Source organism: Trachurus trachurus, assembly GCF_905171665.1.
Source record: "Trachurus trachurus genome assembly, chromosome: 20".
In the NCBI taxonomy this organism is placed as follows: domain Eukaryota; kingdom Metazoa; phylum Chordata; class Actinopteri; order Carangiformes; family Carangidae; genus Trachurus; species Trachurus trachurus.
In genome coordinates, this window is record NC_139911.1 from 23009636 (window position 1) to 23032689 (window position 23054).

The following is a 23054-nucleotide window of genomic DNA, read 5'->3' on the forward strand; positions in this document are numbered from 1 at the left end:
CACATCTCTCCAAGGTTGGACTGGTCGAGTGGTGCTTGAACGTCTCAGCCACATAAATAAGCCTTGCTCCCTCCGTTTGTAACAAAAATATATTAGATATTCTTTTTTTTCTATCGTTTTTCTTTAATTTTTTTTTTTTTCTGAAAGTGCCATTGGGACTCTCTGAGTTCTGCTGTATGAGTCCGGAGAAGAGGCGTTATCCCGGAGAGGGACAGAGGGAGGAGGTGAAGACTGAAACGCAGTAGACGTGATGAACTCATCTTTCTTCCTTCCTTCCTTCCTTCCTTCCCTCCCTGTCCTCTCTCTTTCTCTCTCTCTCTGGGTTCAGAGGTCCTTCTCCTCTCTGCTCCTCTCCAGTCCAGTTTGTTTTGTGCTTATGAGCAGCCGCACTCCTCCACGATCATGTTCTGAATGTCCTTCTTGATGATCTTCTGCTCCTCGTTGTAGTAGAGCATGGACATGGCTCGTAGCCGGGTGGGCACGCAGCACGACTTGAGGTTCTGGAAGGGGCTGTAGCCCTTCATGCGGTAGTGGCTGATGACGGTGGAATGGAAGGACAACGTGGACCCGGTGATGCTCACCACGTGGGAGGGGCACTCGCCCTCGCAGTAGTTGGCGTGGTAACCGGGCGGCGCGATTATCCAGTCGTTCCAGCCGATGTCTTTGAAGTTGACGTAGAACTGCCGCTTGCAGCAGACTCGCACCTTCCCGTCGCACTCCAGGCCTCGCTTCTTCCGCCTCCGCGAGTCGCCGCCGTCGCCCTGCCGCACCACGGCCATGAGGAAGGGCCGGTGGGACTGCTCCCTCTGGTTGGCGCGCTGCGACCCCGTGTCCGAGCCGCCCGAGACCAGGATGAGCGTGGCGCCGGCGTCGGCGCAGAGCGGGCAGGCCACCCGGAGGCGCAGCGCGGGGGGGCCCTCGCCGCCCGCCAGCAGCGACTGCACCGCCGCCGACACGGGGAAGGTGTGCCAGCCGCTGCGGCGGGTGTCCACCGTCTTCTCGGCCAGGAGGATCTCGTCCTGCGGCAGCGACTGGTGTCCGCTCTGCAGGCGGCGCTGCTGGAAGAGGCGGATGGCCACTTTGGCTCGGCTGCGGTTGGTCTTGGACAGACGGAGGAAGAGCCAGACGTTAGCCTGCTCCACCAGAGACAGGTCGCCTCCTTCTTTGGAGAGGACGAAGTTCACCACGCCCTGAGAGTCACCTGAGACAGAAAGGACAGGGACAGGGTTAGGACAGTTATGATGAAAACTCTGCTCTCTGATTGGCTGACAGCTTAACAGTTTAACCTTCCACCTTTTTTCCAAATGTCAAAAACGTGAGCGGGTTTTGGGGCAGTGTTTAGCTTAGTTGGTAGAGCAATCCTCACTGCAGGCCCCGGTTTGAATCCCACAGATATCACACAAATGAACATCCTTTAGCCTTTACTATGACAACTACTGAAACCATGGAAACATAAACACACAATTCCACCGGAAGAGCAAAACCGGCTTCCGTTTTTGACGTTCGGAAACTTGTGGATATAGTGAGCTTTAGGTAACCATGGCAATAATATAATCTGTAGTCCTCAGCAGACATGTCCCACTGTGGAAACACTCCAGTGTCTTTACTGTAGAGACATGAATTCAATCTGTCACACACACGTCCTCATCACATGGGTGTGTGAGCCACATCTAAGCTACAGTATAGATGCATCTACATTCAGCATCTCCACCATGACCTCACACACACACACACACACACACACACACACACACACACACACACACACACACACACACACACACACACACACACACACACACACTCACACACACACACACACGCTCCTCCTGCTGACTCAGCAGCAGTGGTTGGAGGTTTTGGAGTCAGGCAGTGTTTAAAGCAGCTAATGGTTCCCTGAAGGAGAACTGTTGTCATCACTGCAGCTTGAAAAGCACGAACAAACGCTGCCCAGAGAATTATGGGAAAGTTTTAGAAGCTGTGGCTGTTTCCAGACCAGAGGAGGGCTTTAATTGCAGAGTAACTGCCCTCAGGTTGGTAGCAGCAGGTAGGCAGTATAGTAGTCAGAGGGGCCCGGATGGAGCTGAGCTCAGGATTGGTTTTCTTCACTTCTTGGTTACTTTTCAGTGTAACTATTCAGTTCGTCAGAAAAATATCTTTTTTTTTTCTGAAAATGACTTTTTCTGACGCTGACAGGAAACAAAGGAAAACGACTTTCTGCCTGGTGATTGGGTTCGATAAAGCTCCAACCTTCAGTCAATCAATAAGCAGCTGCAGTAGTTTGATCACATGTATCTGTGCTGCAGGTTTATCTCTGACTTTACCTTCTTTTACTTTTTCTTTGTTTAGAGACAAAAGTTTAGAACACACACACACACACACACACATATATGTCCAGACAGGTATTTTACATTTCCTAGAAACCTGGAGGCCAGGCACCGAGCTAATGACCACTTTGAAGACCGAGTCACCATCCGCCGACGTTACATAAGATCTTTGCATCACCTCTTCTTTGCTCTCTCATTGTGTGTGTGTGTGTTGCCTTTAGCTCGTGGGCGTCAATACAAAAAAAAAAGTCTAAGTCACGATTTGAGAGTTTATGAATGTCAGCAGCAGTGATGCTTTGTTAATGTGTGTGTGTGTGGAGGCGTTCGGCACTTTAGCGAGTCCATTAACGCCGTTTACGCGACAATTCGGAGGCGATTATCTCACTTACATCATCACCACTTCAGAGGGATTAAAAAATAAAAGCCCTGTTCATTCATCGTTTCTTAGAATAGTGTTTGTGTTGATTCCTCCAGCAGGAAGAAGAGGAAGAATCAGAGTCTTTGTTTTGACTTGTGCAACTTTTAGCACTGAGAAAACTTTCTGAAGCAGGATCAGTCTTAACGTTAACAGTGTGAATTGTCAAACACAACAACACAGTGGACGGATGGTGATTTTCTCTCAGCTTGGAGCCTCACCGGCAGTGGAGGGGAAATGCTAATAGCACGTTAGCAGCACAAAGTATCAGCTGGAAGGGCGAGTGGGGCCCGGTGTGTCCGCGCACAGCCGCTTATTACGGCCCTGTAATGACAGACGAGCTGTGATTTACAGTCACACGCCGACTTCACGGCCGTGTCGCACACAAACATCACTATTAACCGCACAGCAGTGTCATGACAAGTGAACTCATCGCCAGCTTCTCGAGGCCCCGGTTCAGTGCCGTGACTGTCCAACACTGTGACTCCTCACTGTGGCGTTTGTGTCTGAAAAGCAACAAGCTGTTTGGATGCTTAAAAACAACACAACCTCCCATGAGGCTTTTAGTGTATCGGATAATAAACAGCTTGTCTGGTTCAACAAATGTTAAGATTTGAGACACTAAAACCAAAAGAAAATGTATCAATCAATGCTTTTTTTGGAACAATCATCAGCAAAGCATTCTGGGATATGAGCAGGAGACTTAACTTTCCTCTTGTGTTACAGTAGGGTCGCCACTGAGCTGTTTTTAGGTTTTTAATGCATAAAAGTACCACAGAAATGTGTTTATTGCATCAAGGCTTTTTGACTCTATATAAAAAAAAAATTTCCCCCACAAAATTCTCTGTTTAGGGTCGGTTGTGACCCGGTTATAATGATAAGAACAATAATGAGAGTTAAAACTGAAAGTGTAAAACCAACCTTTGCATGGATAAGGAAGTCTAACAATGTAACCAAGAGATGAGAAACAAATGGGATGATAAATAATTGTTTTAGTGTGTTTTACAGCTGATTTAAGACACAAAACCGACCCTAACACAAGAGATGGGAGCAGAAAGCTATAAGAGGAAGGTTGGGGCCGATACCAAAAATATTAAAACCAACATCTTCATGGCTAAGGAAGCCTAACAATAAGTTAACCAAGAAAAAAAAAAGCTTTTAGTGTATTTTACAGCTGATTTAAAACATGGGTCAAAACTGACCCTAATACAAGAGATGGTAGCAGAAAGCTAACACAAGACGAGGGTTGAAAAAAAATCTATGTTTTTGGGCTGATCTCACATGAATGAACATAACCCTCCGAACACATCACATGATGGTCTGTCACTGCTCATCCAGCTGATGGTTGTAATTCCTAAATAGTGAGTGAGGTGCAGCTGTCTCTGCTGCGTGTTGTTGACACGGAGCTAGAACAGAACTCCTGTCACGCGCTGCGCTGCGCTGCGGTGGTGATAATAACCACCTTCAAAGTGGCTGTAGATGGAGATTAACATGATGTTTGGTTTAAGGTGTTAAAACCTCCACGGAGCAGGTGAGAAAACAAGAAGCTCCAGCAGCTCATTTACACTCGGAGACAGCGAGCGCCTGTTTCCTGGAGTCGGTCCGACCTCTGCAAGCCTTCTCCTCACAGCTCATCGCTCTCCCTGTAATCCCCCTCCATTTACTTACCCATCTTTACAAACTCATGTCTCAACAACTCATAAAACCTGATTTCTGGCCCTCGTCTGCCCCCACAACACACACACGCACGTACACACACACTGTTTGTCAGGCAGGAACTGTGTTTGGACAGAGCAGCCAGGGAGAAATGTGTGTGTGTGTGTGTGTGTGTAGGACACTGAAACACAGTTGCTCTGGAGAAATCTACATTGTCAGGGTTTCTTGTTACTTCTCATCACCTCATCTGATTAAAAAAAGACACAACAACAATTTAGAGAACGCCACGATACAAAACAGGATCTTCTGAAAGAAACAGTGACATTTTTGAAAAAAAAGCTTCATTTAGACAAACACCCAATTTAGATCAGGATTGTAACTATAATATACCCAGTCTAAACCATGAAACACTCACTTTAGACCATCAAACAGCTGGTCAGATCACAAAAAACTCAATAAATATCTACTCAAGACAGATACACTGCAAAAACTCAATCTTTCCAAGAATATTTGTCTTATTTCTTCTCAAAATGTCTAATTCCTAATCAAAACTAAACTCTTTTCACTTAAAATAAGACTCATCACCTAAAAATGAACTTGTTTTGAGATAATTTTCATTTGTTTCAAACAAGTTTTCACTTGAAATAGGTAGAACAATCATTTCAAGTGAAAATATGCTTGAAAGAAGTAAAACGTGTCTAAAAACAAGCTACTTTTTAATGTGATGAGTCTTATTTTAAGTATAATGAGATTTGTTTTGACTAGAAATTACATTTTGACTAGAAATAAGACAAATATTTTTGCAGTGTAATCCCTGAGTTTGGTTGTAAATGACCCTTCTACGACCACCAAAGACTCAGTGTGGACCATCAGAAGTCCAGTGTGGGCCACTGGTCATCAGACGACCACGTTGAAACATCGATGACATAGCGCTGCTGAAGTTGCTGAGAGCGTGTGTGTATGTGTGTGTGTGTGTGTGTGTGTGTGTGTGTGTGTGTGTGTGACGCAGAAATCAGGCAGGATAAACTGACATCTGAGCCAGACATCATCATCCATCAGCAGCAGCAGCAGCGGCCTCCAGAGATACTCAAAACTCTCCCATGAGCCTCTGGGGCGTATTATGATTTTGATTTATCAGACGAAGCCTCTCTGAGCGGCTAACAGAAACTAAACAAGAGATCCTGCCAACATGGGACACAAACACTGGTCGGTATGTTGTTAAAAGGACTGTTGGTTTATGATAAATCTTATTAAATCCTCTGTAATCCCCCTCCCCCCACACACACACACACACACTTAAACATACACACACATAGGGATAGAGACGCACTGTGGAGTCATCTGTTGAGCAGACGTTTGAGAGATTAAGTTGTGTGTTATCAGACACCTGGAAGTCGACACTGCAGCCTGCTGTTTCGTCAGCGCTGCATGGACTTCTTCAGCAGCTGAAACAATAGACCACGTTTCCTAAAAGCATCAAAGTTGCCAGGATGTCAAATATAAGAACCAATGCATGTGCACCAGCTTCATAAATCCTCTTGTTTGCTACTGTAATGCTCTCCCAGCAGAGAAAACAACATGCAGGGCCCCGAGAGCCTCAGAACTGTGAGGGTGGCTCCTGTCTTTTATTTCCTAGCGAGGCACTGTCTCAACCGGACCGTGACATCTGGAATATTTTTTCGTCGGTTTGTTTGAAATAAATCAAAACAGCTCCAGTGAATTAGCAGGTTTGTTAAAGCCTTGATTATTTCTTGCTGTTTGTTTTAAATCAACATTTGGTACGACTGACGGTGAGTGTAAACATTACTTTTTCTGTTGCATCGGTCTGTTCTGTAGCCATATCCTGGGCCTTAAAGGGGACATATTATGGAAATATCACTTTTTGAAGGCTCTTTAACATATATCTAGGTGTTTGTCTTTCCTTCTGGCACCAAAATGTGAGAATTGACAAACAAATCTGTAATTTTCAGGCTCCCTAGGTTGAAATCAATGTGGTTATATGAGCTGTTCCCTCAGTGATGTGACTAGTTTTTGAATTTGCATAACTCCACCCCTACCTGGGACCAGTAGAAGGAGCCCCGCCCCTTCTACTGGTCAGTGTTTCATTTGCATTTAAAGGGACAGGCACTGAAACCAGCCATTCTGAACAGGGCTGTTTTGAGAGGATAAGAAGAGCTGTGATGTTTGATCCTTGGGGGATTTTGACCAAAGCATGTCACAGACATGTCTTTAAGACACCTGGGAACTATTTTAATTTGAGGGAAAGGGGCATGATATGTCTCCTTTAATATCCCACAATGCACTGGAAAAGTCACAGTTTAACGGTGTCATTAACTTATACTAACTGGGAAAGAGTCTGGCTATTACCTCATAGGTTTTTGTTAACTAACAAGATCAAAGCGATATCCTTTAAAATGATTCACAGATTTTTTTTTCTTTATTGTTGTCAATAAAGATTGAAAAAAAATGGTGGAAGGAGGAGGAGGGGGAAGTTGACCTGCAGTGGGTGTGGCCGCGCAAAGGAGGCGGAGCCTGAGCTGTGGCTCTGCTAACTCTGGATCTGACTGTTGACACCGGTGAGCGAACACACCCTCCATCCTCTGTTGCCTGTGTTTACTGAGACTTTGACAATGACCAACACACACACACACACACACACAGTGTACCCATCTGTCCAAACAACACACTGTATCCCTGCGTGTGTGTCTGTGTGAGTCGGTCATTGTCCGTCATAATCCCGTCTTCAATGGATGAGCTGCTTTCAACAGGATCTGCAAACCTGCCGGTGGCTAGTGTGTGTGTTTGAACATGCACGAGTGCGTGTTTCTTCTCATGGTTTTTCTTCTACTTCTGTGGCCTGTTGCCGTTGCATACATGACCTTTTGTTTCTATTTGGCTTTGGCCTTCAACCGTTCACAAATTAAAGGAGAGACGGGGCGGAGAGCAGCTCGTGACGGGACTCACAGTTTGCACAGCTGGTTCTTTCAGATGTTTCTGGCTGATGATGGAGGAGATGAGTTAGAGGAGGAGGAGGGATCTGTAAGGTACGCTGGGTTGGATGTGACAGATATGACAGATCGACACCGGAGGACTTCCTGCCTCTCCCTCCTCTCTGACTATCAGGTTTACATTAAAGGGATCAGTCTCTCTCCATATCTCTGCAGATCTTTGCAGCTACAAGTTCCATCAAACCCCTCCATGCTGAACTCAAAGGAAAGCTGAGGGTTTGTTTGCTTTAACCAAAAACTGCATTAACTGTTAAGAGACATTTTTACGTGCTAAACACACTAAAGCACAGTCAAATACTCACTATAGCCACAAATGTAGATGAATTATATGCTAAAAAAATGTACAGTTTCCAGCTGTTTGTTTGATTTAAGAACTCCAGTGAACAGCTGTTTGTTTTGAATGAAACTCTGTATTTGAAGTGTTGATGAATGTTTTTCACAGGAAACCACAGGAGTAAGAACGAGTCTGTCTTTACTCCCATTTACCATTGAAAGCACCACAGTCAGCCTCTTAGTTTACATTAGGCGGAGGGGGCTGGGTCAACCCCCTCCCCTACACACACACACACACACACACACACACACACACACACACACACACACACACACCTACACACACACACACACACACACACACACACACACACACACACACACACACACACACACACACACACACACACACACACGGTGTCTTATGTTGATTCCTGATGATAATAAAGAATCTATTCCCACATGAACTCGCAGGTTCAGTGTGTGGGCCCAGGTTCTGTTAGCAGCTTGTTTACAGCTTTAGATTCCTGACATTTACACTGCAAAAACTCAAAATCTTTCCAAGAATATTTGTCTTATTTCTAGTCAAAACAAATCTCATTATACGTAAAATCACATAAAGGGTAGCTTGTTTTTAGGCACTTTTTACTTCTTTCAAGCATATTTACTTGAAATAAGTAGAAAAATCTGAGAATGTGCTTTCACTGGCAGATTTTTCAACTAATTTGAAGTGAAAATCTGTTTGAAACAAGTGAAATTATCTAAAAACAAGTACATTTTTAGGTGATAAGTCTTATTTTAAGTGGGAAGACTAGACATTAGACATTTTGACAAGACATATGACAAATATTCTTGGAAAGATTTTCAGTTATTGCAGTGTAGAACTAATGTGTAAAGATATAATATAACCTAAATATAAAGAGAGTGTGTATTAGTCTCTGTAAACCTGCAGAGAGGCAGCTTTGGTCACATGACTCTGAACCCTGAACTCATAAGACATCTCCTGTGATGTCAGTGTTTAACTACTGGTGTAAACACTGTTAATGGAGTGCAGGTAACTCGACTTGGGCGTGTTAACCCCTCAGTGTGGACTGGAAGGCTGCGTGGGACAGAAGTCTGCTCTAGACCCGAGATCAGAGAGTCGACGCCCTGCTCAGGATTATTGGCACCACATGTGAGTCAGCGGGGCTGTGTTAGTAAACACACACACACACACACACTAGAGCAAGCTCTCTAGATGTGAAACAAAATCTGTGTAACGCTGTCAAACAACCAGTAAACAAAAGCGGAGAGGAAGCTTTTTTGGGCAGCGTCGGCGTCTTGAGAGGAATGTCCTGAATGCCAAACTCACTCATCGTCAGCTGAAGAGAGAGAGAGAGAGAGAGAGAGAGAGAGAGAGACATCTACACTCACTGGATTTTGAGGTTTCTGTTGAATCAAAGCGACAGGCGGAAGAATATGATAAGATGAAGAGAAGGTCATGTTTTCACCAAACAGGGGCACCGGGCTGGGGCCAGAGCGACACACTGATACTCTAATGGGCCCACCAGGCGCTGGTCCAGGGAGACCCGAGAGGTCAAGGGTCAATTAAAAAACACCAAACAACTTGGGTCCCCCAGGAGAGGAGACATGGATCTAATCACGACGGATCAGATCAGTCCGCTGAAAGAGTTATATTCATTTTGTCTGTCGATGGATACTAGCCTTTTTTTTTTTTTGCTTTATCCAATATATTTAGAGTAAATCAATAAAGAGAAGTCACCTCTATCAGACCTAATAACATCGAAGACAGCAGGACAGCACAGTAACCAATCACAGCTAAGATCTGTGTTTCAACACAGCCTGATGACGAGGCCACATGACACAAAAACCTCCAACTCCAACTTTGTCTTTGTTTTTTCTCCTTTTTTTTCACGTGTATCCCAAACACATCACAGCAGAAACAGAGAAAAACACCTGTTGATGTCATATTCACATTACATACCATTTATATGACACCATCCATTACAGATAGATGTCTATGTCACAAACATGAAAATATATCATATATTTTTCACCATTTTAGCATTTTTCTATTAGAAATGAATTAATAATGGAGATTTCAAACAAAATCCCATAACCTGCAAACTTCCTATAGACACACATGATCCTCTGCAGTAGTTGAGCAACTTCAGGCTCAAGTCATATGACATAGGCATGTAAACAATGTTTTAGCAGATAAACCACATGTTAATCTGGTTCTGGATGCACTTCACATCTCTACACTGCTCCAGCCTCACTCTCTGCCTCTCTATGTGTAGAAGTGCATTTAAAAAACACTTGTTGTGGAGTAAAATGTAGCTTTTTGGTCAGTTGGTGTCGGTGTTAATTGACCCTGTACTTTTATACATTGTCTGCACTGTGTGTTTATGCGCTGTGCATATTCTGTGGTATTTTTACTGCTGCTGCCAGGCGACTTTCCCTTGAAGGGACAATAAAGATGGAAAGTGACCGTGTGGTGGGGGTGGAGGGGGGGACAAGGATAGAAGGCCGTCTCTCTGATGAGTTTGGTAGCAGTGTGAGCTGTAATTCTGTCACTTTGTGTCATCAAGTTGCTAAAACGGCCCCGTCACGTGCGCTAGCTGTTAGAACCAAATAAAACCCGACTGTGAAATTTTTTACAAAACTCCACTTCCAAACATGAAGAGACAGACTGTGGGAAACGAGAGCTGGGACCGGCCCCTCGAACAAAGTTCTCAGCTGCTCCGTCCTGCGCCGTTCTCCTACAGTCATCTGACGTGTTTTTATTGTCATTTCAGTGTTTTAACAAAGTGATTTCACGGCATGTTTCTCATTTCCAGAGCATGTCTACAAAACCAGACTCTCTCTCTCTTGGGACAATAAAGTTTTGAGCTAAATTGAAGTTGAAGTGCCAGCTTTTAACTCACTGCGTGGCTCCGGATTCCCAGGCCGAGTTATTTATAATGAGAGCGCAGATAACCAGACCAATCTGACAGGCTGATCTTTCCACGCCAAGATACCAAAACGCAAAAAAGACGCTTCTTAGGCTCAATTAAACTACATCTTCTAGAGATCTGGGTGAGTTTTGAGTGAATTCTCTTTGCAGGCTGCACAGAGTCACTGTGATGTTGAGGAAAACATAGAAACATGAAGATTCTCATTGAAGTTGAGAAGCAGGTGTGTGTTTCATGTCAGCTCCACCTGCCCCGACCCCACCCACCCTCATCTGCTGAGAACTTCCTCTTCTCCTGAGACTGGCTCAGTGCAGAGCAGAAACAAAACCAAGACTTCTATCTTTGTTTTTGTCTCTTTATCTCTGCAGGAAAGCTCTTATCAGGACTGTTAGTGTAACAGCTTCCTGTTAATGTACCAACACATTAACATTTAACAATTACAGTTCTCCCCCAGCGCTCATCCTCAGTCATGTCCACACAGCTGCTCCCACACACACTGGGAACCTCCTCGTACGACCAGATTCATGCTGGGAGCGAGTGGGAAAGCTCCTGTTTCAGCCTGTAATAAGTACGGAGCCGACCACAGTCTCCCCATGTGGTTTGAAAAGGACCGAACGGGGAGTGTTGAGTCAGGAGGAGTCATTCAGGGACAGATACCGAGGCTGAGATGGTTTCGCTCCTCTCTCTCCCCCCTGTGTCTCTTTCCCACCGATTCCTCCCCCGTCCCTCCCTCTCTGTTTGAACTCGCCTGTATTTAGCGAGGCCACTGCTCGCTGCCTTCCTGTCCTCCCTGATTCCTCCCCGAGGGCCGACACAGCAGGCGGCTGGCAGAGAGCAGGCAAACACCGAGATGTCTCACTCTGACCACGTTTCAATGCACCGAGGACATTGCCCACTGGTTTGGCAGCGGAGGCACGGTGTGATTTGTCATGTCTGAGTTTAGAAACCTACAGTAATGCTGGAGATAGACCCTGATTTCAACTTGGACTTAGAATAAAGCTTCACTTCATTCTCCAACCATCGTCCCAGGATGATGCCACAATGTGATCAATATTTAATAGGTAATCAATATTTAAAGGTCAATGCAGTTTTCAGGTAATGACTCCAGATAGGCGGGGCCTGAGACTACTTACAGTGGATAAGTTAGTAAATATGTAATTAAACATAAATAAATGCAACATTTTGGTAATACAATTATTTTTAATTTAATTATAATTATATCTTGGTCCTTCATAGATATTTTTGCAGCATTGATATAGATAAGACCTAGACCTGATTTTTAATCAAATTACATAAGAGCATCGAACTTTATTCAATATGGACCTTTAAGTATCTAATTAGGCTATATTTGCAACTTACAGTTTTAATAACAGTTACTGAATCATTTACATATTTTTTTACACATGCAATATGATTTATCCCTTTGACAGGTTGGATGACTGCCATTAATATCAATAGTTGCATCGTTATCAAATATCAACCCTTTTCTAAATGTTAAAAATGTAAGCCGGTTTTGCTCTTCCGGTGGAATTTTATGTTTACGTTTCCATGGTTTCGGTAGTCGCAGTAAATGCATGGATTTTTTTTTTCAATGAAAATCTGTAAAACGCATGGCACGCACAGTTAAAAGCCAGCGTTAATAGATCCATGCGTTTACCGCAAGACAACGACTGGAAATAGAAACGTACAATTCCACCGGAAATGCAAAACCGGCTTCCGGTATCCGGCATATTAGTAGGCTAAATGATATGATCCAATGTAAATTAACCGCTAATTACTGTTCAGTAGCCTATTTGTTCATCATTTTTCATATTATTCCAGCTGATTCACTACGTTGTTATACGGCAGCCTCCACAGGATGAATTCCGCATGCTCACGTATTTGCGGAAAACATGCGATGCAAGCAAGCTGCTGCCTACGGCAGGATTGTTGGTAGCTGCACTCTTCACCTGCTGCAGTGGAGGACTTACCCTCATCTTCACCTGCAGACCTTATAGGTGAGTTACAACTATGACAAACAATTTTAACAGACAATTTTAAATTGACGCAAAATTCAGAACGCACGGTGAGTCCTCAAACGTTTGATATCATTTTACCGCAAGTAGAATATACAAAGGTTTTGATGTAAAATCCTTTTTTTATATATGAATTTGGTAAAAATCAAGAGATGAGTCAATGATTAGTAGATACAGGATTAAAGCTGGGAAGTTTTTCATTGCAAGTGTTCTCCTCCACAGCTGACTCAGGATCAGAACATGAACACGAGGGAACGTGAGCTTGCTGGTGAGTAAAAAAAAAATCTAAATTTGATCTGTAGTTAGCTGACAGTAATGACGCATTCATTTCTAAAATAACGACACTGAACTCTGTCTGTTAGTGTGAGTAATAACAGCTTTTGGTTTTTGCTCAATCTGCCAAATACAGTTGGAGTGGAGATTTGTACTGTAGGGGGGAAAAGTGTATTTGTTGGGGACTATTTTTAGCAGCGGATTAATCCACATTTGGTGCTGTAGTGAGTATTTGTGGCAGCAGGACGGTGTGTGTGGGACTGCGTCAAGAGAAACCACAGTGTGTGTGTTGTTGACGGTGATGAAGGGACGCACGCGTGTGTGACTCACTGATGTGTTTTAATAGTTCATGTGGCTCAGAGGGAGAAGATGTATCAGACTGTGATGCACATCTTCAGCTTCATCCTCAGGATTTACACAATCTCCACATTCTTTTGTTGGGTTTTGTGTGTTTTTTTGTTGTGTGTGTGTGCATGTGTTTGTATGCACACACGCGCAGGTCTGGGCACAATCTGTAGTTGTTTACTATCGAGTGATTCATCTCAGCAGACATAGAGCATCTTTGGCTGCTGGTCACACATCAAAGCAGAGCCAAAATGATGTGGTGGGACGACGTCGGCTAAAATGAGCCGCCAGGGATTAAAAGCAGCAACGTTACGACGGCACGGACAGGGCCGTAAACACGCCATAAACACGGGAAGGCCACGTCACGCAAAGATGTGATGGATGGGGGTGTGTGTGTGTGGGGGGGGGGGGGGCACGAAAGTTAGGAAAGAGCCAAAGCAGTCAGGGCTAGAAGAAGAAACAACAAAGAGGAGGTCAGCACATGCCAAGAAAAAGATGAGAGAGCAGGAGAAGAAAAGATGAAAAGAGCAAACGGAGGAGAAAAATGAGGGTTAGAGAAAAGAAAGCAGAAAAGGAAATATGCTAATTGTTGTTTATTTTCATAACAGACGGACACTTTCGTCTCCCTTTGTCTTTCCCTCTGCTGCTATGATTCGCCGTTCCTTCTCAGTTGTCGAAGGTCAGTGAACTCGAGCAACGGGTTGCTGGTTTGAATCCCCCAGACAGAGCCGGCCACCAGAATAGATCTAACAATAACCAGTTTATTCTGTCTGCCAGAAGAGGGAAGGCTAGATCGGGGTTAGAGAGAGAGAGAGAGATGAAAGTGGATTGTGGAATGTCGCTAATGATGTGTTCAATTAAGTTCAATTAGCCTAATTGTCCTCTGTGAGGACATAGAAGGAGGGAGGGGTGGGGGGGCTAAACAGAGCAGCCTGATGGATGGAGAGAGAGAGCGGCAGACAGATAGATATTGTGCCCGAGCGCCTAAAACGGGGAGATTGACACTTCGCCTCCGCCAAGAATCCAGTCATCCCTCCGCTCCCTGACTCGCCAATCTCTGTTGCCCAAAATAATTACTGAGGTCCCTGAATGCATCAGTTATTCCCAACAAAGCGCAGGACTGGAGGGGTGCAAAGTATTCTCACGGCGGGTTGTGTTACATCTTTAAAAAAAAACAACAAGGCTACATGGTTTCTTATGAAAAGTGACAGGGTTTTAAACGGCACCAGCAGCTGTTTGGTTAGAGCGATACTCTTTAGCTCTACACAGACCTTCAGCCCCGTTCAGCCCCTGGTTTGGTTTGGGTGTTTTTGTTGGAGGGAAAAAAGTACCGTATGAATATCGCAAATTCTCCAAAACCAAACCAATTTTACTGCGTTTTTGCCGTCAGCACTGGTTCTAAGGTGTTCAACTCATCAGTGCTGGAAATCAGTGGTGCTCAAAGTGGGGTCCGGGGACCCTCAGGTGTCCTTCAGAGGGTTAAAGGGGGTCCCAAACTTTTTTCTCAAAATTTTACCACATTTTTTTACGGAAATTTCTTGAAATATTACTAAAAAAAGTAACATTATTCAGTCTCAGAACAAATCGTTGTGTATTTGTTTCAAATGTCTGTCCAGTGGGGGGTCAGTGGTCTAATTTGTGTCAGTTTAGGGGTCCTTGATGTAAAAAAAAGTTTGTTGTAAATGACCCGGGTGATGAGGTCAGAAACAAGCAGCAGAAAGATAACGGGACCATGGACCACCAGGCTGTTTGGTGAGTTGTCTGGATGGTCCTTCTGACCTGAATGAGCAGTTGGCTGCTACATTCAGTCTCCAACTCGGTCTAGAGGTGGAGCAGGTGTTAAAGGAACCTGAGAGGCCAAACTCTGGGTCATAAATCGTGGTCTGTCTGAGTTTCTGAAGGGGTTCTGGAGGTCTGGTGTAGATTTAATTGGAGGTCTGAATGGTCTTTGCAGGTGTTACTGAGGAGTCACTGAGGATTGGTTGTAGGCACCATGAGGGTCACTCTCAGCTTTGTAATGACACTCTAATTAGTTTTAGTGGGTGAGTAAGCAGAGAGAGGAAGTGAGGGGATTCACGGAAAAAAAATCCTTTACCCAGTTCTCTCTAGCGGCCACTAGCCAACCAAAAGTCATGATTTTTTGGGGAACCTGTCAGCTCATTGTGTTTCATTCAGATCAAACAAATAGAAAAAACGTAGCAGGAGAGTTCCAGAGCCCATATTTGACAGAATCTTATTTAAAACTGTGGGAGAACTCCTTAATCCGGTGCTCTCCTTAAAATGAAGCTGCTGCTCTCTGCCTGTCTGCACAGACCCACTTCATAAAAATCTTTTCCATCTGCTGTTCCAGACTCTCGCCTACAGAAACTCAAACTGCAGCAGCAGAGAATCCAGAGGAGGAAGAGGACAACGTCACGGTCCCGCCCACACGGTCTGACTGACAGGTGAGCCCTCGCAAAGTGCAAGAAACACAACAAATGACTTTTTGCACAAGAGCAGAAATAATTCACTACAGAGTTTCTATAGTTTCCCTTTAAGGGGTTTTCTGGAGATGAGTGAACTTGTACCAGGGAACATCAATCACAACCCATCAGTGACACTTTACATGACTGCTTTGCATTATCCAGAGGTAAATATGAAGTATTGATTAGATTTCTTCTTGTTTTTAACTGATCACTCCTAATATACAAAATATGCAATGAGAGCGTTTTCAGGAACATCTATAAATCCATCAGAACTTTCCTTCTCTAATTGTATGAGCACATTTGATGATGTATTTCATTAGAAAATCAAAAGAATCAGATCTGGGCAGTAAACTTGAAGACCCTGCGGTTTGATTTAAAGCAGCAGCTTCCTGGAGGAAGAAGTGATGAATGGCTCTGGAAAACGATGGGCAGCGCTGGAGAACCTGGAGCTGATGGTTAAAACACGGCCAATAGAAACACACACACTGGATGGACCGGGTTTTTCCAGAGCAGACACAGTGTGTGTGTGTGTGTGTGTGTGTGTGTGTGTGTGTGTGTGTGTGTGTGTGTGTGTGTGTGTGTGTGTGTGTGTGTGTGTGTGTCAGACACTTTGCCGACAGCGAATGGCACAAGTGTGTATTGTGACCAAGCAGTGACCTGGATTTAAAGGTTAACCCTCCAAATTGACCCAATATGTTCTCTTCCTCCATCCTTCCTTTTTTTCTTCCTTTCTCCCCTCCTTCTTTCCACAATCCTTTTTCCTTTCCTTTCCTTTCCTTCCTTCCTTCCCTTTGTCCTTACTTCTTCTTCCTTCTTCTTTTGATCCAATTGACCTGATCTCTTCCCTCCCTCCATCTTTCTTTCCATCCTTTTTCCCTCCCTTCTTTCCCTTCTTCTTCCTTTCTTGAACGAATCTGTTCCCCCCACATCCATCTTTCTGTCCTTCCTTTTCCCCACAACCCTTTTCCCGCCATTCCTTCCTTCCCTTCGTCCTTACTTCTTCCTTCCTTTTTGACCCAATCTGTTCCCTCTCTCCTCCTATCTTTCCTTCCTTTTCCCCTTCCTTCTTTCCTCCCATCTTTCCCTTTGTCCTTCCTTCCTTCCTTCTTTCCCTCGTCCATCCTTCCTTCCTTCCTTCCTTGACCCAGGAGGACAACAGGAGGGTTAAACTGATATGAAAGGGGACGGAGGTCTGAGGGGACACCTGAGCTCCGCCGATGAGCAGAGGACAAGGACTGTTTTACCATTTACTTCTCTCTCTCTCTCTCTCTCTCTCTCTCTCTCTCTCTCTCTCTCTCTCTCCCTTTCTTTGTTTCTACTGTCTGTCAGAAAATGTTGCAGCACTCTTACCATTTTAACACACACACACACACGCATGCACACACACGAATCTCCTCTGACCTTAAGTAGATAATGAGGTATTCTTTGAAAACAGCAGGAGGTGATTACAGAGGTGTGTGTGTGTGTGTGTGTGTGCGTGCCGTTGGGTTCAGCCGCGTGCGTACGCAGGTGGAATTAAGCAGGTGGACACAGTGATCATTCTCAGCAAGCTGCATTTTTGTCTCTATACACACACACACACACACACACAGTCGCCCAACTCTAACATGCAAATCTGTGCGCACACACAAGTGGACTTGGCTGCTTTCCAAACACACTCACACAGGTTTCTGTTACACATTCCTTGACACTGCTAAAGATACAAAATGCAGATTAATGTGTAACTGCTGCTGGGAGCGCACACTCTCACCAACACACACACACACACACACACACACACACACACATACAGTCATGATGGTCCTCTGTCTCTCCCCACACAGTTTTTTGTTTTTCACTCACCAGCCTCGGCGAAGGTGATAATCTCCGTCGTGTCTTGTGCATCGCCGCCGTCTCCCATCTGACTGGCCGCCGCCGCCGCGGCCGCTGCTCCTCCTCCTCCTCCTCCTCCTCCGCGGCCTCCCCGCCCTCGCGCCCCCTCCTCCTCCCCTTCGATCTGCACGCTGCCGTCTTCCGCCACTCGCCCCACGTGGAGCTTGCGCAGGGCGTTGAGGAGCGCGGCGCGCGGCACGGGCCGGGTGATGTTGGGCCGAGCCTGGAGGTGCAGCATGTTGAGGATGTGCCTCTTCACCGCCTCCACCACGTCCTGCTGCGCCGCCTCTTCCTCCTCCTCCTGCTCGCCCGCCGCCGCCGTGCCCCCGTCGTTCCTCCTCATCCTGGCCAGGGCGCAGGACGGGCACTGGGAGTCAGAATCGGAGTCGGAGGAGGCGGTGTCGGCGTTGGCAACCAGCGGCTGGTGATGAGGATGGATTGTCAGAGAAAGCGGAGCGGGCTGGACTTTGAACGGAGGGTCCGAAGAAGAGCTGCAACTCTGGACCTGGACCAGGACCAGGATGGTCCAGCTGAGCAGAGGTAAGACAGACATGATGGCAAGGCAAGACGCCTGATTGGCTGCTGGTGGCGGCTGGGGTTTTGGTGATGCTGCCTGATACAGATGCACAGATGGAGCCGGGAGGAAAAAAAAAGATGAAGAAAAGTTGAGTTTTGGCCAAAAGTGCGTGAAGAGGAAAAAAGAAAAAAAAAATTCAGCCCTGGATGAAAAAAGAAAAGTCTTCACTCGGTCCGTCCTCTGCTCTCTTGTCTTTGTCTTTCTTCTCTCAGAAGTTCTCAGAAGCAGCAAAGTTCAGCTCAGCTCACAGTCCACCTGCGAAAACGGAGGGAAAAAAAAGCTGTAAAGAAATGAGAGAGAGAGGAGGACAAAAAAAAAAAAAACAACGCCGAGAGAGAAAATGAGTAATCCTTATCTTTTTTGTCAGGGACAGATGGCTGGAAAATGTGGAGGCGTCACAAGAAAGAAAGAAAGAAAAAGAAAAAACAACAAAAAAAAGAAGAAGAAGAGGAAAAAACTCTGATGTGATGAATGGATGATGAAAAAGCAGAGAAGGAAAAACTATTTAGTGCAGGAGGATCCTTGTTCCCGATGTGAAGTCTCTGCAGAGTGTGTGTTCAGAGTGTGTGTGTGTTAGAGAGGCAGTTTGACTAAGTTCTCCCAGACGAAGGGAGTTCCTCTCTCGCTCTTTTTACCTCTTTTTCTCTCTCTCTCTCTCTGTGTTGAATGCATTCCCTCGCTCACCAGTTGAATGGTTTTACCGGAGTGGGCTGGACTCTCTCTCTCCTCGCTCTCGTCTTTCCCTCCCTCTGCTTCTCTCTCCTCTCTCCCTGGCAGCCTCCTACTGTAATTATACCACCCTCCCTCCTCCCTCCTCCCTCCATCCCTCTCTCTCTCTCTCTTCCACTCCAGTCTCCTCCCATCTCGCTCCATGACTCATAGCACTTCCAACTTTTACCTTCACCCTCCTCCCTCCTTCTCTCTCTCTCTTACTTTATTTATTTCTCCCCTCCCTGCCTGCCTCCCTCTGTTTGGCTGTTAATGGAGCAAAGCTGGGATTCCTTTATCCCTCCCCTCCCTCCTTCCCTCCCTCCCTCCCCTCCCTCCAGCAGTCCGCTGTGAATGAGTTACATGTTGAGGGGGGAAAATCTTGGATGACTTGGTCTTCGCCTGTGACTCTCCAGTCAATCTGTCTGACGGTCTATCAGTCAGTCAGTCAGACAGTCACAGTCTGGATGTGTTTAGTCTGGTTGCTATTCAGCTCCAGTCAACACAGTTCATCACCGCGCGACCTCGTCTTGTCCGGCTGCTCCGAGCCTTTTTTCCTTCTTCCTTTTCGTCTTTTTTTCAGCTCATCTGAGATAAACTCTCAAATTGTCAAGGTTTTGATATTGACACGTGCCAGTATGATCCATCACACTAGAGAGCTGGAGTCATGTCCTCACTCAGGACAATCTGTCCTGATATGTCAAGGTGTTCCTGTGGTAATCCTGGGTGAGGGATCCCTCCTCTGTTGCTCACCCTGAGGTTTCTCCGATTTTTCCCTGTTAAATGGGTTTTCTATGGAGTTTTTCCTCAGTGGATGTGAGGGTCTAAGGACAGAGGATGTTGTTGTGATGACATGTAAAGCCCTTTGAGACAAGCTGTTTGTAAAAATGGGCTATACAAATAAAATTGGCTTGCCTTGCCTAACCCTTCAGCCAGGACCCTTCCATCAATAGATGGAAAATGAACCAATTATTCATTGATTCCAAGTCCAAGTCAAACTTTTGCTGGTTCCTGCTTTTCAGATGTGATGTTTTACAGCTTTTCCTGAGCCTGACCAGCCTAGGTACTGTTACAACTCTTCTAACGTGTGTGTGTATATATTTATACACTCAGGGGCATCGATGTGAAGATATACCAGCAAAGAGAAATGTGTCTTGTTGCAATAAGTGGTTGAAACAAGCAGGATGTCATATCTGAAGACTCCCTCTGTCTTCAGCCCTGTTAAATATGGGACAATGGGACTGTGGCCAGGTGAGAACAGATGGTCCTGTAGGGCAGGCAGGGACCGTAACCCACCGACACCACCACTTCCATTCACTTGTCCTCTGGTCATTTGTCTGAATCACTTCCCACCCTTCAAGGTGGTCGTCCTCTCTCTTTTGTTCTTATCATCATCACAGTCACCCTGTCATCATCGGGAAAATCCCCTCACTGTTCTCCACAACTTCTTGAGAAGCCAGTTACCAATTGGCTTATAAACACACTCATTCCTCAGAAGCATTATACAGTAAACCACAGGAGTTTGTCACTGTGGTTGGTTTTTATCGAGAAATCATCCTGTAACAATTTACAGATACTGAATGTCTTCTGCTGCGGTGCTACTAATCAGTACTTAGAATAGATTCTAGGAATGTTTCCTAAACTGTCTAACAATTATGGTTTTTTAGGGTGTTCTAGCGAAGTTCCCAAAAGTAGAGGGGTTCTGGAACCATTCTGCGATCTAAAGGAGTTGCCGAACAGGGTCTATTTTAAGGCCAAAACACTCCTGAAGGCTTTTATGTGAGTTCTTGAGATGGTTCCGGAGAGTTCAGCAGTTGATCTACTGACATTCTTAGGAGTTCTTAACAGCCTGAAAATGTCAAATATAAATGGGTTTCTAAATGTCAAGTTGAAAGAATTGGAAGATGTTTAAGAAAAGGGCACCGGAAAGGGAGAAAGATGAGGTTAAGGTTCTCAGGAATCCCAAACGGTGTAGGGGGGTTTCACTTGGGAGGCAGATTATTGGGTTAGGGGGTTCAAGAGGGTTTTCAAAAGTGAACGTAAGTTGTTCGACATTGGATTATAAAGGGATTTAAATTAGTTCCACGATAGTTGCAAGTGTTTTAAGATGATTATAGGGAGGAGGTACCGAGGTTGGTCAGTGTCAAATTGGAGATTCTAAAAGTTTTCAAAGATTCTAAAAGGGTGTTTTTGAAGGGTCATGGGGGGTTTACGGGGTTACCTACAAGGGATGGTAAAGGGTTTTTAATGTCCTGACCATTCTGGGACTTTTAACAAAGGGATAAACAAGGAGAACTGGTTGGTAAAGAAGGTTTAATTGGTTCTAAAGGGAGTATTATGGTGGTTCTAGAGGTTTTGGAGGGAATTCCTTTCAGAGATAGCCTATGACACTTTATCTGTGGAAGTCTGCTGTAGTTGTTTGTTCTTGGTCCCTCCCATTACATCATGCTGTCTCTCAGCCCCCTCCCTTTCTCTTCAACATGTGGTCCGATAACACAGAGAGCTCAGAGAAACGGAGTCAGGTCTGACTGTAGAGGAAGTGGAGACGACGTAGAATTACACACCAAATCAGACGTCTAGGATTCACCCTCTGCTGTTGTGACATCATCACTGCGGGGGAAAATGTGTATGTGTAGTGTATGTGTGTGTGACTCGTCAGCTGTCTGCTTCCCTACAAGTAAAAAAAAAGGAAAAAAATCCCCAGCTCATGCCTGTGTGACCTCACCGCTCGCTGAGTTGCCTTATTAAGGCGTTGCAGCGTGTATTATGGAAATTAACTTGTCTGCACCAGGGACTTCTTTAAATAACTCACAACCTGTGAGTCATGAACCTGTCGTAACGCCGGCAGCACCTCTGATGCACTATGTTTTTAAAGTCGCCTCCAGGGCCCTAAAAAACAAAACCACATCCAGAACACAGTCAACATGGCTGGAAAAGTACGAAGCAGTCCTCATTTTTAATTAACCTCGCTCCATTATCATTATCATATCCTGATGCTGTTACGGTTTTAACAGAGATGCCAAAGTTGATGTTTTTTCTAAAACATTTTCATCTGATGCAGATACATCAAACATGTTGTGTTGGGTTTGAATAACTAAGAGTTGAAAAACCCACCGTAAAACTTAAATGAAGCAACAACATGATCCACACTGTGGAGGTTAAGGCTGGTGGAACATTATAAAGGTATACAAGAATCAAAACAAAGTGGAAAGCAGAATTTCAGTCTAGTGTGAAATAACTCTCTCGGATGCCAGATGATGTTTTTTTCTCCCTTAACAAATATTGAAGAGGAACATCTGACAGAGGAAGGAATCAAACATGCCTCAGCCTGTTGGGATCCATCCAGTCTGATCTCATGCATTTACTAGACTAGATGTTGTTCTCTGACTTGACTCTTCTTTTTCTTCCATCTTCTCTGCTGCTGTGTGTGTGTGTGTGTGTGTGTTGGTATCAAACAGGTAAACAGAAGCTCCAGTGATGGACACAGAGCTGAATGCAGATTGAACTGCTCCATCTAGTGGACACGAGCTGCAACCTCCCCATGTGACCTCAAAGTACCTTCACACATCTTTACCTCCCCTCCTTCAGCATGGAGTTGGCCCTCTCTCTTTTTTTTTTTTTTTTAGCTTTTCCCTCATTCTGTCACTCTCTTCATTCTTCCATCTTCATTTCATTCCTTCTGTCACAGACTCTGCCTGTCCCTATATTCTCTATTTCCTCCTCCTTTCCTTCTCGCTTTTTAAAATTCATTAGCTTTCTCGTGTATTGGACATCTCATATCTCTCTCTCTCTTCGCCGTCTCTCCCTCTGAGAGGTGAATGATGTCTTCCTCTACGTCTTCTCTCTCTGCAGCTTTATGAACCACTGTGGATGTGCAGGCTAATTTACTGCCCTGCTACATCAGGACAGACACACACGCATGCATGCACAGATGCACACACACTCACACACACACACACACACACACACACACACACACACACACACACACACACACACACACACACACACACAGACTTATTGGTCATGATGGTGTCTTACAGCTGTGTGGTGTGATGGATGGTGTTGGTCTGACCTCTCACAGTGGGGGATTTGAAAGAGACATACTGCAGTAAGGTATCCATCTCTTTTTCTATGGTGAAGTGAAGAGGAGGGAACAAAGGAGG

General features: G+C 45.0%; 1 protein-coding gene across 1 annotated transcript; it reads right to left on the reverse strand.

Moving 5' to 3' along the window:
- Window positions 1-374: 374 nt before the first annotated feature.
- inhbaa (inhibin subunit beta Aa) lies at window positions 375-18156 on the reverse strand (the record flags this gene model as incomplete). The annotated part of the gene is made up of 2 exons (XM_083995785.1): window positions 375-1201; window positions 17574-18156. The coding sequence occupies 2 exons, from the start codon at window positions 18154-18156 to the stop codon at window positions 375-377; spliced, it is 1410 nt and encodes a 469-aa protein (XP_083851911.1).
- Between the last annotated feature and the right edge of the window lie 4898 nt (window positions 18157-23054).